General features: G+C 33.0%; 1 protein-coding gene across 1 annotated transcript in view; it reads left to right on the top strand.

Moving 5' to 3' along the window:
• Positions 1-16,665, top strand: part of ITGB8 (integrin subunit beta 8) — an 81,842-nt gene extending 65,177 nt beyond the window's left edge. Inside the window, exons 9-14 of the mRNA XM_010984668.3 lie at positions 993-1,127; positions 3,758-4,163; positions 6,541-6,766; positions 7,853-7,956; positions 10,927-11,090; positions 11,186-16,665. Of these exons, the coding sequence (XP_010982970.1) occupies positions 993-1,127; positions 3,758-4,163; positions 6,541-6,766; positions 7,853-7,956; positions 10,927-11,090; positions 11,186-11,308 (1,158 nt within the window). The 3' untranslated portion in view covers positions 11,309-16,665. The remainder of the gene's footprint in view (positions 1-992; positions 1,128-3,757; positions 4,164-6,540; positions 6,767-7,852; positions 7,957-10,926; positions 11,091-11,185) is intronic.
• Positions 16,666-17,194: the final 529 nt, after the last annotated feature.

Raw genomic sequence — 17,194 nt, 5'->3', positions numbered from 1 at the left:
TTGAAGAGGAAAAATTAGTCAAGTAAATAATTAAAAGCCATGGGAATTTTTTTCTTCATACCCTGCTATTCATTCCCTTTCTTTAGGTATATACTTCACCTTTCCCCTTTCCTTTTGTTTACAAGTATAAGTTAAAGATTTCTGCATGTGGTAGACTCTTAGTTTTATGTGATGAAATATACACAGATCTACAGAATATATTTAATGTAGCTAGAACTTCTGAAATTCAGAGATTGGAAGAAATTAGTGAATGCTTGATATATAACAGGCATTACATCGATGTTTTTTCAATGATTGTATAAATGAGTGAATGATCTTCTGCCCAGTAAGGGGCCCTACTTCAGTATTAAGGATTTGGAACAAATTTAATTGACAGAAGCAAGACCCAGGCACTTGGCAAAAAAACTAGGCCATTTGTGGAGAATTTATAGGGCTATCTCTGACAGGTATTCATTATACCTGCAGTATAGAAACGGCAACACAAAAATTGACCTTTCAATTCTGTATCAATAAGGTATTTTAGCTTTCATGATAGTCCAAAGTGTTTGAAACTGAAATGTTACTTTAACATCTGTAAATGTCAGAAGAAAGTTCCAGATTTAAACTATCAATATTTATTCTCCATGATGATATATGTATTCTCAATGTTTTAGTTAAATTTTATCATAAAATATAAATATTATTGGATTAAAAATGATTAGTTTTGTAACAAGCTGAGTGAGAAATATCACTGTGATCAAAATGCAGCCAAGGAAATATGTGGAAAATAGAGCAATTTAAATGCAGATAATCTAATCCTTCAATATTTTTATATATTTCAAATGTAATTGGGTCATGATGTGGTAACATTGTTTTTATTCATCCTTTTATTAGAGAGACAGACTCCTTGATTTAGTTAAAAATAAAATCCAGGCTGATATGATAAACTTGACTGTTTAGTTGCTTACATTTGAAACTGCTATAGTATACAATTAAAAATGTCGTCTCTGCAGAAACTCATTTCAGAAGTGAGAGTTCAGGTGGAAAACCAGGTAAAAGGTGTCTATTTTAACATTACTGCCATCTGTCCAGATGGGACCAAAAAGCCAGGCACAGACGGATGTGGAAATGTGACAAGCAATGATGAAGTACGTGAGTGTACATTTTTCCCATTTAAAGTAAACTAAGTTGTTTGGCATGTTTTCTCACAGAAAAAAATCAAACCGTTCTGAAAAACTTTACTTACTACTGACCTCAAGAATCTGATTTACACTTCAAAGTAACTTTTATTGTCTATTCCTAAAGTTCCTACTTGTAACTCCATTGACTGTTCTCTCAAATTCTGTAGTTAAAATAAGTATCATATTAAATATTTAATGATGATAACTTTACACTTAGGGTGTCACAGCCAGTATAGGAAAGCACATCTCCTCAAATAAGTGTCTATATGTATGAGGATGATAATAATTTTTTGTTTTAAATCTGAAAATTCTCAGAGTAACTGTTAAGTTGAAGGGAATAAGCTACAGAAAAGAATGGGAGTGATGGAATTGTTGAAAAAGGCTAAGAATTACAATATCTTTCACTTTGTGATTGTCCCAATATACTTGTATTGTCCCAATATAATGATATAGGAGGAAGTAGGGAAATCTGTTAAGAACAATAAAGATGTGTTATCATTTAAATAAAAATGGATGAAATGTGGAAAAGGGAGACCCAGATTACAGCAGCATCAGGAAATAGGACCAGGGGAGATAGAGTTTCTCCCAAGATTGGCGCAATAGAGAGTAAACACACAGAAATATGCTTTTAAAGGAAATTCTTATAAGATGAAATGATTTTCAGTGAGTCATTTATCTCTTGAGGCATCAGTTGCCTCATTTTTAAATGAATAGCTTTAACTAGAAAATTTCTAATCCCTCTTCCATCCATCTCCAAGGTTCTATGATGCTATTAATTATTTTACTATCATGCTATAGAAAAACAAGAAAGAACTATTGAAAGAGGTGAGAAATCCTAAGATTCTAAGACTGACTAAAGAGAATCTTCCTTTCTCTTTAGTTAGAGTATAGTTTTCTCTCATGGGAAGTTCAGAATCTGTAGGTAGTATAGTCGCTCTAACAAGCTGTATATTTGAAATTAATTAGTTTCTAATTCTGTAGGCTCCTGCATAGTCATAGTCACTCCTTGAATTTTGTTCAAAAGACGTTATATATGAGTTTACAAAATAAATATTTGATTTCCATTGAATACAGAGAAAACTTTGTGCAAGCAAAACATAGTGCTATGTTACTTTCTGAGAAAGGGTTACCCTCTTGGAAGTAATTCTTTCTTTCAAAATCAGTTTTGGCAGAATGATTTTCCTTATTTCTTAACTTTTCTTTTTCCTTTCCTTTTTCTACATACCTTTTTCCTCTCACTTTCAACCAAGTAGTATAAACAGTATGACTTTCAGAAAGAGTCATATGACCTCTTAATTACATAAACTCCAAGTCTTGCTCTATTATTAATATTGGCAATGACCACATTATCCTACATATTTGTTAATCTTTAACATTAAAAAAAAATTTCAAGTCTCACACTAAGTGTACTGCTTTTAATATTATGAGATTAATTCTAATTCTGAATGGATATATATATAAGCCTAAATTTAGATCTTTCATATCACTATGTGTGTGTGTCTGTGTGTGTGTGTGTATTTGTGCTAGGCTTTTTGGTTGGGGTGGATATCTATATATTCCTATATATCTATATCTATCATAGGTACATATAGATATATATATAGATATATACAGAGAGAGGTCTCACTATATATCTGTTCATATATACGTAATATATATATTCATATATATATATATATATCCATACCTCCTATTTAATTTATGTCCATACCAACCAAAAAGTCTAGCACAAAATATTTTTAATTGTAATACACTGCAGTCTAACATGAAAAAATATAATCTTATTTGCCAAAGTACCTGAAGATCATAAGGTAGTTAACAAATATAAATAGCACATTAAGCCAATTGTGTTGTACAGAAAGAAAAAATAGAGAAAACAGAAAAATTTGGCAGGAGAAAAAAATTCTGTAGTTTCGTGAGGGAAACCAATTTCTGCTAGGCCAGATCCTCAGTTGTGGATAACACCTTCCACTGAGACAAATGTATGACTTTGTATTAAGATCTAAAAGTAGGAGTCCTAAATCTTTTTCCCTTGAGTAACATCAGGGAAAGCCCATGTTTTCCTCCACTAACATGTAAAAACTAAAATTTAACTCTGATACTTTGCCTGAGCCCCTAAAAAACAGAAATAAAAGAAAAATTGTTCATTTGAACAACTTTTTATCTCAGGGCTTTAAAGCAGTAGAGCCCATGACTTTATCTGATCTATCTATAGTACCAAATATTTTCAGTAGCTCCATATTGTAAGGACTCAGTCCAGAAAAATGGTCTGTTATCTCTCAGATTTGCTAAGAAATCAATTGAGGACATAAAATTAATGATCAGAAGTAGAGTAGACATTTCAAATAGGCTTGAACCCATGTCTATTTATTGGTACAATATAGGCAAGTCACAGTCTTGCCTCCAGTTTACTAATTAATAAATAAATGAAATTAAAAAGGGATGTTATGTCTATGTATGACAGTGCATGTAGAATCAGTAAATACTAATTTCTAAAATATGTATATTATTAATTCAAAGTATCATTAACAGATATAATATTGGTAATAAAAATAATCAAGACACAAACATATTTTCTCCCCCCTACCCAAATTTAGGTTCTTTTCAATGTAACAGTTACAATGGAAAAATGCAATGTCACAGGAGGAAAAAGCTATGCAATAATCAAACCTATTGGTTTCAATGAAACCACTAAACTTCATATACACAGAAACTGCAGCTGCCAGTGTGATGACAGCAGAGGACCTAAAAGAAAGTGTGTAGAAGAAACTTTTCTAGATGGCAAGTGTTTCCAATGTGATGAGAATAACTGTCATTTTGATGAAGATCAATTTCCTTCTGAAAGTTGCAAGTCACACAAGGATCAACCTGTTTGCAGTGGAAGAGGAGTTTGTATTTGTGGGAAATGTTTATGTCACAAAATTAAGCTTGGAAAAGTATATGGAAAATACTGTGAAAAGGATGACTTTTCTTGTCCATATCACCATGGAAATCTGTGTGCTGGTGAGTATAAATACGTACATACAGTTATTTATATAGTTACATACTGAACTAGCATATATGTTAAAATATATTTAAATAACATCTTTATAATTACCAACCCTCAATCTGAATTTAATATTTAAACTTTCAAAGTCTGTGAAATTAGGGCATAGCCACAGATTTGTAGCACATGATTCTGATACTTACATTTTAAATTATTTTGTACAGGACATACTTAAAAATTAAAACCAAAAACTGTTATTTTTCAAGTATGCCTTGACCTTGTAAAGACATACACCAGAAAAGGAAATTACTGATAACGTCTGACAGATTTTCTATTATCTGGGTATTCTTCTAGAAGGATGAGTCATTCTAATAAGTGGTCACTCCCTCCATCTTGCTCAGGGGATAGTGAGTGATAAAAATTTACTTTTCATTCATTGTAAAATTCTTAATGCATTATTAGAGACAGCACTGTAAATCTGTAGTAGTTTAAACTCCTGCAGTTTATTTTTGAAACAGCACCAGCAACAGCATTTTCAAAGGACAGTATTCTTCAAGAAAATACTGGTTTCATAAGAAATTTAGATTAGTCCTCGAGGCTACACACAGACTAAATTTAAAAATGAAATAATTTAAAATAAAAATATCAAAAGCACTTGTTGGCTAATTCAGTTTACTGCCACCTAGAGGGTATATTCTAGAAAATAGATGCAACATTTGAAAATTAGTACAAAAAATGTTCAATGAATTAATTTTTCTGTCAGTACGCTAAATCCACTTATTGTTAAAACATCTTTTTAATGTTTGTGTTTTGGTAAACAAATATTAATTAAATCACTGATGAAATGCAGTATTTCATTGTCATAAGTATATGGAAAGTTTGTACAAGCCTATAAAAAATAAATTTTTACACTTGTGTAAATTAAAATTTTGGCCTACACCACAAATATGTGGTGGCAAATTTCCTTTTTATTATATTAAATAGACATAATATTTTATATTCCAAATGTTTATTCAGCTGTACCTGGTATCCTGGATAGAATGGATTATAGATGATTTTAGAACAAACCTTCAAATGTCATCTAATTATTAGTATTAATCCTGTTTGGGACAGGGAAGAGAAAGAATTCTGAGATTATCATTTCCTACAGCTGTCAAAGAAGTTTCAAATACATTGAGATTCTCAGTCTGTTTATAGTAAAATATCAAAAATCAATGTACTGCTCTTTCTATGTGACTATGATACTACTGACTCACAGGGAGTTGAGAATCTGATTTGAATTATTTGTATATAGGATGTAAGTGCAAACTGTTGACTGACAACCATTTTCTTTGCTAGTCTCCTTTGAGAATCAAAACACATGTTCACAGGTCTGCTGGCTAGGATTAGGTGTACAGCCCATATATGGGGAACCAAGTCTGGCAAGCATTTGTTTCATCTGGAGTTCATTAGTTTTACACTTAGCAAACTGAGCTGATCCAACAGTAGATGCCATGGAACAGTTACCCTTTGAGGTGCGCCACAATAAAGAGAAAGAGGGAGGAAACCTGGAAGCGAAGAAGGAAGAGAAGAAAAGTCTGTGGCCAAATAAACTTGAAAAACATTATATAACCCTGTAAAATGTATCCTCTGTTGAATATTTCTAGTTCACATTAGCATATTAAATTTTCCATACTTCCTGCAGGATAAAATCCATTTAACTACAGATAACCACTATTCTTCCTCAACTCCAACATGCATACACGTACCACTTTGCTTTCTCTTTTGTTTTCTCTCATTTACCACCTAATAATAGCTCACAGCATACTTGAATACATGCTTTTAATACTAACCTGCTAAACAATGACCCAAAAATGTGAAAGGATTACTCCAACTTCCACAAAGACCTTATCTTTAAACATCGCACTAGCAGAACTGAAACACTAGAAAGATATGCCCCATGGACCTTCAAAGTTATCCCAGGCCTGCAGCAATAACGAGCGACTAAGAGTAAATTATGGAAGCTATTCATCAAACACTCCTGTTTTTCAAATTTCAAATCAGACAATCAACATTACTTCAGCTTCTGTAGCTTCTTTATATTTGTTTGTTTTTAATGTAAAACTGACTGTATAGTGACCTTCAAGTAGTTGGCAGTAGCTGCAGCAGGGCAGAATTCACAATTGTCAGCACAACAGATTAATATCAGGAGATTATCTACAATAGAACAGCTTTGAAAATAGACACTCCTAACTCCTGGCATTGTTTATGTCAGACAAATGGAAAATGATGCTGTTTCCATTCACTTGACTGTCAGTATGTTTCCATGGAGATGGAAGGGGAATTCATGTTTGGAAATGCTTCACAAAGTCAGTGACCTCAATAACTTAGGTCTTGGAGTGTCTTTGTTTGCAGGGCATGGAGATTGTGAAGCAGGTAAATGCCAGTGCTTCAGGGGCTGGGAAGGGGATCGGTGCCAGTGTCCATCAGCATCCGCCCAGTACTGTGTCAATCCAAAGGGCCAAGTGTGTAGTGGAAGAGGCACATGTGTATGTGGCAGATGTGAGTGCACCGATCCCAGAAGTATTGGCCGCTTCTGTGAACACTGTCCCACATGTCACACAGCCTGCAATGAAAACTGGTATGTGTTTTCTGATTCCAAACATATAATAACCATTATAACCTTAGCTTTTTTGAAATAGGTTTTTTTTTAAAGAGTAACATTCAGCATTTATAAATAAGTTTATTGGGTTTTTCCCCCAGCTTTAATGAGATATACTTGACATATAACCTCCTGTAAGTTTATGATATACAATGTGATGGTTTAGGTGCTGCCTGCTGCTCAGCTTACTATTTATTAGCTGTTTGATCTAGGGCAAATTTTTTAAATTCTCTGTGCCTCAGTTTCATGATATTGAATATAAGGATAATAATAATAATAATACCTTGCTATAATTCTGTAAAGTAATTAAATTAGATGTTCATGCAAAAAAAAAAAACCCTAAACCTTTATATTTGGTGTATAGTAATCATAGGATAAACGTCAACTGTTGTTATTTTTTTTTTTTATTCTTTTAAAGATAAAAAGTGGTGGCTATGAACCATTCTAGAAAGAAGTGATGGATATAAGTGAGGATGGCATTATTGTTTTATGCTAAGAATTAATTTTCCAATAATAATTTAAGTCCTGCTCAAAGACCACTACTCTAAATATCACTTTGCCTTCCAATTTATTTTATTCAAATTTTTAAGACATTCACTTTCTCAGATTGGTAGCTCAAGTAAAATTTTAAAAATTATGCATAGTTGGTTATGTAACTCACTTGGAACAACAATGGAGGTATTTTGAATGAACCCAGTCAAAATTTGAACTTTATATTCATCGCTAAATTTTTCTACTAGTATCACAATATTTATCTTCTAAAACATCTGTGCTAGTTATTTTTGAAGTCAGAATATCATTCATTTCCTACAGATATCCTTCTCAATACAGAAAAATCATTATTTTGATTTTATACATTATTAAAATAATTTAGTTAGAATGCAACTTTGCCATGGTATTAAATTCAGCAAGATTACAAATAAATGTCATAGCTTTCCTTCCCAGTTTTAAAAGTCTGCCTTCCTAAAGTAATACCCCATTTTGTTATTTTATTTCTTGTAAAAAATATTACAGGCTACAATCTTTTTAAAAATTAAATGTTTTCACTTCTGTTTGTCCTTACAGGAATTGTGTGCAATGCCTTCACCCTCACAATCTGTCTCAAGCTATATTTGATCGGTGTAAAACCTCATGTGCTCTCAAGGAACATTATGTGGACCAAACACCAGGTAAACAAAAGTTTAATAACCAAAGCACTGAAGAGTATCTGTAGAGAATCATGTTCCTCAAGAGGGCCCATAATCAACTATCCTAAAGAAAAACTCACTGCTTAAATGTTTTCAATCTCTCAGAAATGGCACTCTATAAAACCACCTGAGTATATTTGCCATCGTTTGGCAAAATTGCCAGCTCTCCCATCTCAACTTCCCAGCTAAATTCCCAAGCTGTGTACCTCCATGAAAGTATCCTAACAGATTTTCTAGAGAGGCCTCAGTGAGTCAAGAATAGTTTTCTATGTAGAGTCCATTTCACCGTTAGAGACATAGATCCATAGAGACAAGTCTATGAAGCCATAATTATCCTCTATAACCCAAATTTGCTTCCAGTTATACCTTCCTCATGTCAAACCAATATTTACTTTCATGTTTCAGGTCAAGCCAAAAAATTCTAAGTAGCAATGATCTGCTTCTGCAAAGTACTTCAGTTCAAAAGGGCCATTCCTTCCTGGTACTTTTCATTCTGATAATAAATATAATTTAGGGGTGAATGATTATAAAGGTGGCACAATGGAAAGGGTATGGAACTTGCAGTTTGAGAACCTTGGCTTAAAACATTCACTTGACCCTAGTAGCTAAGAAATATCAGCCCTCTTACAAAATTTCCCTGAGCCTCAGTTTCCTTATCTGTAAAATGAAGATAATAATACTGGCATCAAGAGTTGTATGAGATTAAATAAGCCAGTGAACATGAAAATAATTTTAAATTAAAAGATGATACATGAGTGGGAGAAACATGTGAAAGCTGTGTTCAAAGACAAAAGTTCTTCAGAACCCCAAAATCAGCACCCTGTTTTGTTCAGGTAGAAGGTATTACATATGCATTAGAAATAAAGCTTGAAATTGCGTCTTGACTGAGAACATACTGCTACTATTATTTCTAATCTCCCCTCCAACCAATAAGAATAATTCCAGGTTGTAGAGAGATTGCACAGAAAAATAATCTTTCTCTAGAGTTTTGTTTCCCTCATCGCTTGCATCTACACTAATCTTAGCCCATAATGAATTTGGCTTTGAAAAGAGCCCATGTGCTGCCAGCTGGGGCTGCAGCAATCACACCAGAAAGCCAAGAGCCTTTTCTAATAAATAGAGCCTTTATTGTCAACATGTCATTTATTATGTTAAGTAAACAAACCTACTCGGACTGAAGTGCGGTCACAAAAAGTATTCCCTTAAAGCTCCTTAGGAAAAGCCCTTTCTTGACCTAAACTAAAAAAAGAGCCATAGCCAGGGTTAAATGTTTGGCTCTCCAAAATGACATTTAAAAATGCAAGCAGATTTGAGCCCTGAAAATGTCCTCCATCATAACTCATTTAGAAATATTTGTATTAGTAGCTAGGGGGCTTCCCTCCCACTCACAGTTGTGCAAGGAGAGGGAAACGGCATTTGTTAGCCACATCTATTATCTATCTACTTGATCACACTTAAAGGGTGTCCTTTTGGTCTTTCTGGCTAAGCTCCTACTAGGAGAGAAGCCAGTATGAGATCAAGACACGCGACCCCTTTGCTGATTAAGTAGTTCCAAGTTAATCAAGAGAAATGACAATCCGTCAGGATGAAAGGCATGCATGTTACAAACCTGGGGCACCACCTCTGAATAGAGCATCTTGGATTCTCTCCATGTGTGAGGCCTGTAACAAAGGGAGACTTGTACTTGCATGTGGTGCTTCTAGTTCAGTGAGTAGTCATCCAGTCTCTCTTCACCCTTTCTTTCAAGGAACCATACTTATTATTATGACCAAGAGAAAACTGGGCCCTAAGTCTTCCCACATGGAGAAAAGCCCTTACCCTTGTTACTGAGTTCTTGACTTATTCAGGAGTACATTTGGTCATCCCTGGGAATTCAGACACAAATCCACTCATGATTGGGTGATCATTCTTCTAAGCCTTGGCAGGGCCCCTCCAAAAGGTTCTTCTCAAGGAGACCTTAAGACATTTAGGTGAAATCCCCAAAGCCTGGAGAGTGGGTGGAAAACACATGTTTCTTTAGACCAAGGGATAATTTTGTGAGTCTGGGGCAGCGGGTGAGTTCTGTGGAATACTAGTGTATTGTGCAACCATGTTCCTCTTAGATTAGGGTAATACCTCTGGCAGCCACAGAGCCTGTAGACTTTCCAACTAGAGTTTGCCAAAGATCTAGTGCTAAAACAGAGACCTAGCATGCCCCTGCTCTTAACACAGCATTCCCTTTTTCAGATAGTATTTATTTGTTCTTGAAAAAACACACAGTGGAATTTTTAGAAGCAAAAGAGGGTAGATTTGATTAACAGACAAGTGAAAAATTAATTAACAAAAGTTGAGAAAAGAGATTTGGGTATTGTCCCAAATTGGACACGCCCATTTCCTAGAGAAGGTATGTGTAATAATAATGAAAACTTACACTGCAGTTTCAAAGGAAATATTTATCCATCTATTACAATAGTACTGGCTTTAGGTTCTGCAGATGTTTATTTTCCATTACTGATGTGCAACAAATGAAGAGTAAGCATAAGACAAATATATGCTAAGGAACGGAGCTGTTAAGTAATTTTTAAATCCTATTCTCCCTTTGTGATTAAGAGTACACACGAAAAAAAACTGTCCCTTTCTCTGTTATGGATAAAATTATATTTATTTAAGGGATTTGGACATATTCTACTAAATAACAATTAAAGAATCAAGCTGCAAAGAAATAATCTTTTTGAATACCTTAACTGTGGCTATTCTTCTGAGGAGAATTTTCTGTTGAAGATATTTTAATAATAAATATGTAATAAAAATTAGAGAGTTTACTTTTTGAATCATGGCAGTCCTCTGTTTTGAAAGTGTAGATTTGCAAATATCTCTGATTCTGTTTAGATGGTGAGCGTTGTTTACTTGCTAGAATCTTCTGAATTACTCATTCTGTTTTTTTAACCCATTTCTTTGTTTGTTTCATTACAGAATGTTTCTCTAGCCCAAGCTATCTAAGAATATTTTTCATCATCTTCATAATTACATTCTTGATTGGGTTGCTTAAAGTCCTTATCATTAGACAGGTGATACTCCAATGGAATAGTAATAAAATTAAGTCTTCAGCAGATTACAGGGTATCAGCCTCAAAAAAGGTCAGTGAATTCTAAAAAGAATTACTATCAGTTTATTATTGTTTACTTTCAATAATTAGCTTCTTAATTAATGGCAATATTTCTTCTCCATCAAGGACAAGCTGATTCTGCAAAGTGTTTGCACAAGAGCAGTAACCTACCGACGTGAGAAACCTGAAGAAATAAAAATGGATATCAGCAAATTAAATGCACATGAAACTTTCAGGTGCAACTACTAAAAAGATTTTTTAAAAAGTACTTTATAGAAAACTGGATTTTTAATAATTGCTCCTAAAAATTGTAATTTTAGAAGTCACAGGAGGAGACAAATTTTCTAGGTCATGCCAGTTGTTGGTTGTCACACGAATGAATACTGACAAGCATCCTCATCATCATGTGACTTATATTGCTGCTGAATTTTTCAGAGAAAAATGTCTTACTACTGTTTGATACTAGTGTCATTGTAGCACTTTACTGTAATATATAACTTATTTAGATCAGCATAGAATGTAGATCATCTGAAGAGCACTGATTACACTTTACAGGTACCCACCATTCCTACACTTCCCAGAGAGACAATTCTGTGAGATAGCTTTGACGTTGAGTCACTACAAGGGTATAGTAATCCTTGCACCAAACATGCAGATAGCAAAAATAATAAGGCAGTTATACTAATGCTGTCAAACACTTCAACAATTGGCAGTGAATAGACAAGAACAGTTAGATGAATAAATAGTTCGTGTTTTACTCATTCAAGAGATGAACAGATAAAACCTTAATCTTGAGGGATACTGCTTTTGAAACTGTAGTTTTATGCATGTGTTATTATGTTTTCTTCTTTTCTAAGATCGATACTAATTCGAACATTCTTTCCTCTTTGTCACTATAGTTCCATTCTCTTTCTTATAGAATAAGTTTATATATGTCATAGATGACTGGATTAATAAGTGCTAAGTTACTACTGCCATAAAAAAAACTAATAATACAATGTCACTTTATTAGAATACTGGTTTAAGAAGCTGAATATTAAAAAGGAACACTGTTAAGTAACATCAAAATTGGAACAGCTTCGTTGTTTGCAGATGTGGAGTTTTATGTCTTCTTACCTGATAAACTGGGTGGATTACTTCACCATTTCATTAGTCTAATTATCAGGTTGACATTCACAAGGTATGTAGAAACTCTTCCTCAAGCAAACTGCCACACTTCTGAATGAGTTTTCTCCAATACTTACTCAAGGTAGATAGCAGCATTTTTCAAATTAAAAGCTATGTTAAGATATATTATTTTGCCCTTTGATGAAGTCTAAGGACATCCTTTCCCTAATCATCTCAACCCCACTCATCAGAATTCTAAAAGTATACAATTGGGGAGGATAGACAATATCTTAGAAATAAGCTAATACACCTTTTTAGTCAATCTTGGAACTGAGGCTTGGAAAGTTTAAATGATTTATCAAAAACCCCCAAGTGACTAAGTGGCAGCCTTCGAAGAGAACTATTTTCTTATTGCCAGGCCAGTGTTCACTGAACAATGTCATACTACCTCTTGAATCTTTAAAATATTCAATTGGCAGGTATTTTTAAATGTGTCTTAACTACATGGGCATGAGAAAACTTCGAAGCAAAGCAGAAAAAAGTAATTCAAACAGAATTGTCCATGACTGCCTTTCAGTCTTTCTGCTAATGATCTTCTAAGAGACCGAAGCATGACCTAACTAGAGGGAAAGCCATTCACACCATACCTGTGTGAACAGTGCCCCCTCAAGTTGTACAGTGCTCGGTGCTCACCCTGAGAGCTTGATACAGAGGCTATGAGAATTTGTCTTCCCCAATGGGAACTTCTTCACAATCACCATATCCTTATAGACTTATTTAGTCTGATTTTGTTGGCTATAAGTCCAACAGTCCCATGTGCAGTGCAGAGTTTTGCCTATAGCAACAAAGGAATTTATTTAAAATGTTTTTTATAATTAACTTCCCAGATTTGCTGTCTTCCAGCACTTGAGTTAATCGAAGTGCCAGATATTTGCATTTTGATAAAGACTAAACCCACTCTATATTCTATCCTAAAAAGGATTTTTAAAAATATATGGAGCCAACAAACAGCAGCTCCATGAGCCGTCCCCTGCAGCCAAGCAATTATGATGCTAGGCTGAAATACATTTCCTTCCCCAAATGAGAGACTGGGGGCATTGACATAATTCAGTACTGTGACTGACTTTTATAAAATACCTTTGATCACCAAGGATAATGTAAAAATTGTATTTTGCAGACTGCCTGTCACAAGTACCATCCTTTTATAAAAAAAGAAAATAAATGGATAACTGACAGCACCCTAAAAAGGAAAAAGTGGAAAACATCTATTCATTAAAATGTTGAAATTTTAAAAAATGAACATTATGATGTTTATAAACTTTCATGTGGGCTGAATTATCCAAAAGAGCACAATAAAATGAAATGCTTAAAATAAAGGGATTATATTTTGACACTCTCACTAGTTTGCACTAATTTATAATGGACCAGGGCTCTTATTATAGGAAGGGACAAACTTCCTGACAGGCAGTTCAATACTAGATGATGATTGTAGTCATGCATGTGATGTCTTGTGCTTTCTCTTTTTACTTAAAGATCTAATTCTTAAAGATATTAGAGCTTATATTTACTTGAATAATTGATATTTTCCTTGTGAGAAGAGAATTAATTTTTGACTAGTTAGAATTAATTAAAAGGTAAGGGAAAACAGGGTATTCTTAGATTAAATAATTTATGTAAATAGAGCCTATTTTCAACTAATATGACCACAGGAGCCTTTTAAGATTCATTGATATGAAACGCAAGTAATGAAACTTTAAATGGTTAACAAAGTTAAGAACTTGAACAACACTTTTGGTACAACAGCATTTCTGTGCCCTGGAGTATTATGTAATGATTTAGAAGTGTGCCATACATACACTACAATATAACTTTACACATTTTACTTCTCTGGAGATATCTTTACACTGCAGTATACATGGATTTATAAGCATTTGATATCTTTTCTGAAATTATATTAATAGTTCTGAAGTCATAAATATTCTCTGCAACACTCAAAGATTCACTAAAACTTTATGTCTTAGTGTTCAATTTAGCTTTGGTTTATAAAGATTTTAAAAATCTAAGGTTAAAATATTTCTTTGGAGGTAAATTTTTCAACACTCAAAAATTAAAATTAGTAGATGCATCAGATGCAACACTTTACTAAAGAATAAATTCCAAGTATTTTTATGTACTTAATCTCCACTGAAGATATTCTTATGTATGACAACAAGCATCCGTAAGACACTGAAATATGATTTTCACTGACTACAAAATTTTTTTCTCCATAGAATTCTATTCCTTCTGGTACTGGTATAGTAAGTTAGATGCAGGGGCTTTTCTTTCCTTTCCCTACTCCTGTTTTTTCCACTCACTTTTCCTAAGAGGATGCCCTAAAAGTCTAATTGTGAAAAATAACTGACTATAATGATATAATGAAGTTCTGTATTTCCAAACATCTCTTACTGATTTTAAAACTGATTTGAATGTATACACTGAACAAAGACATACCCATTAAAAACTAAGAATTTTTAATTTTCACAACTGTTCTAGCTCTTTCAGTTTTAAGGGATTTGAGATCTATATATTTTGATAAATGTATCAAGTGAAATATAGACACTTGGGAGTTCAATCATGTGCATATTGTATTCTGTTTCATTTACTCTTAACATTTAACTTACAACTGTCCTTATTTATATTGACCTTAAAAACTCCATTTCATGTGATGCAAACTAAGATATATTTTCAAAGAAATATAAAACCAGCATTCTTTCAGATTGTTTCCCTTTTCTCTTATAATTTCTCAATGACAAATTTATTATGGGCAGCTAATTATACATGTTCCTATTCATTGATTCTAAGACATCCACTTTTTTAATTTAACATTTCTGAAATTGTCATCTATCTTGCAATTGTTGGCATCTGAGATGCCATGTTCGTAGTTGTGCTTAAATAAATATTACACTAATGTATCTTGCACTAAATGTTCATGGGTATAGGGACATTTCATTTCTCATAAATATTTGAGAACCCACTTATGATATAACATGTGAAGTCAGTTTTCAGTACACCTGGAAAACACACAACTCAACATGGAGCCTTACTATCTGATTAAGAGCTCAGAGCTTGCAGACCTTTAGGTTATAAAAGCGCTTCCAGCCTCCTATTTATACTTTATGCTAGTGGGAACAATTTCAGCAAATCCTAACTTAATTGACAATGAGTAAATTTCTTCCAGTTCTATTAACAAATTTTTATTCTTTGTATTCCTTTCTAAAGCATACTTTCATATGATCATCTCACTTTTCAACAGAATTAACTGGAAAAATATTACATAAAACCATCATAATTAGATTTAGATTTTGCAGCATCTTGTATGTCTTATATTAATGACAAGAGAAAAATATGATACAACCAATCAGTGCTGCAGGAAAACTTTCCCTTCACGTCCTCCTACATTTTTATTATTCTTTATCATTTGTTCCTTTGTTTTTTTCTTTGGCTCAGATAAAATCACCTTCAAGTCTATGTAATGACTGTCATAAAACTGCATAGTTAAATTATTTTACTTATACGAAACAATTGTTCAACTATCTGGGCAGCTGTTGATGAAATACCTGAGAGTAATAACACTACTCTTTTATCTACCTGGATTACTTTCCTGCATAGAATTTATCTTGTTAAGCTAACTCTATTAATCAGGTTTCTAATCTCCATAACCTACTTCAGTTAAAATCATCTAACCCAACAATTCAAAAAAAAAAAAAAAAAAAAAGACTGCAGTCATCAAGGATGTAAAATGTGTGATCTGTGTAAGGAACACTTATACTCTACCACAGATAAATGTGATTTTAATAAGAATTCCACATAATGACAAGTCTGGCACATAGACTTTATTAAGAATATTGAATATAAAATATTTTAATTCTAAATTATAAGAAAATTAATTTGCACATATTAATGTAGAAATTCATTTTGTGTATATTTAACTTTAAAACTATTCTACATTTATGAGCTACTTCACTAAAGTTTTTTAAACCTCTGCAAGAAAATTAGAAATGTTTTTAAATTATCAGTAATACAACCTGTGTGTTTCGTTTAACAAGTCCTGCCTTTGTAAAAAACGAATTTTAATATAGAGTGTATTTTTAAGTTAAAATATTTGAATATAAAATACTTCTAAGAAAGAAACAAATTCTCATTAAATAAGTTTATTATTATTTCTGACTTTGAATTATACATAAATTTAAATTGCCTTAAATGACACAGAAGATTGGGGAATATGGTAATTTCACATAATATACTATGAAACTGTTCATATAATTCTGATTGACTACTAACATTGGTTTATGTATTTATTAAACAGCTGACACTGTAGTTTGTTGTGAGATGTTTATTTTTCTAACAGAGCTTATAACAGTTATGACAAGACATTTAATTAATACATCATTCTGTTTAAAAGTAGGTTTTAACTAGTATGAAATTTTTGGTTTAAAATAAAAAATATGAAGATCTCAGAATGTACAGAATGCTTCTTTATTTATCATTGTGTGCTACATGATCCTCAGCACTGCCAGACAATAGCACATCGTCACACTAGGAAGTGTAATAAAATCTTTACATTGTCACTGGTAGAAGACATTACATAATTCCAGAAAGCTACTACTTCTGGAAAATTGTAGAGCCAATGATAAAGATTTGAGGCCATTCTAATTGCTCTATTTCCCCTTCCATACCTGCCCAATGATGAAAGTGGAAGGAATATCCTAATTACAAAGACCTGAAAAATTAGCTAAAAGATAAATCAGGATTTTTCTACCAAAGACTTCTACATTTACCTTGATATGAACATAACATGTTCATAATCTTCAACTGTACATTCTCCAGAGACATATTTAAACAAGTAAAATTTATGGACTACCCTTGTTTTGTGATTTTCCTTTATTTAATCTAGGGGAGAAAGTAAAACAGATGGGGAGACACACTGAAAGTTAAATAAGACACGTAGACATATTCTTTGTCCTTAAGGATTTTAAATAGTTTGAAGGA

This window comes from Camelus dromedarius, chromosome 7 (genome assembly GCF_036321535.1).
Source record: "Camelus dromedarius isolate mCamDro1 chromosome 7, mCamDro1.pat, whole genome shotgun sequence".
NCBI classification, from domain to species: domain Eukaryota; kingdom Metazoa; phylum Chordata; class Mammalia; order Artiodactyla; family Camelidae; genus Camelus; species Camelus dromedarius.
The sequence above is the reverse complement of the archived record's forward strand: the minus strand, read 5'-3'. Positions and strand labels throughout refer to the sequence as shown.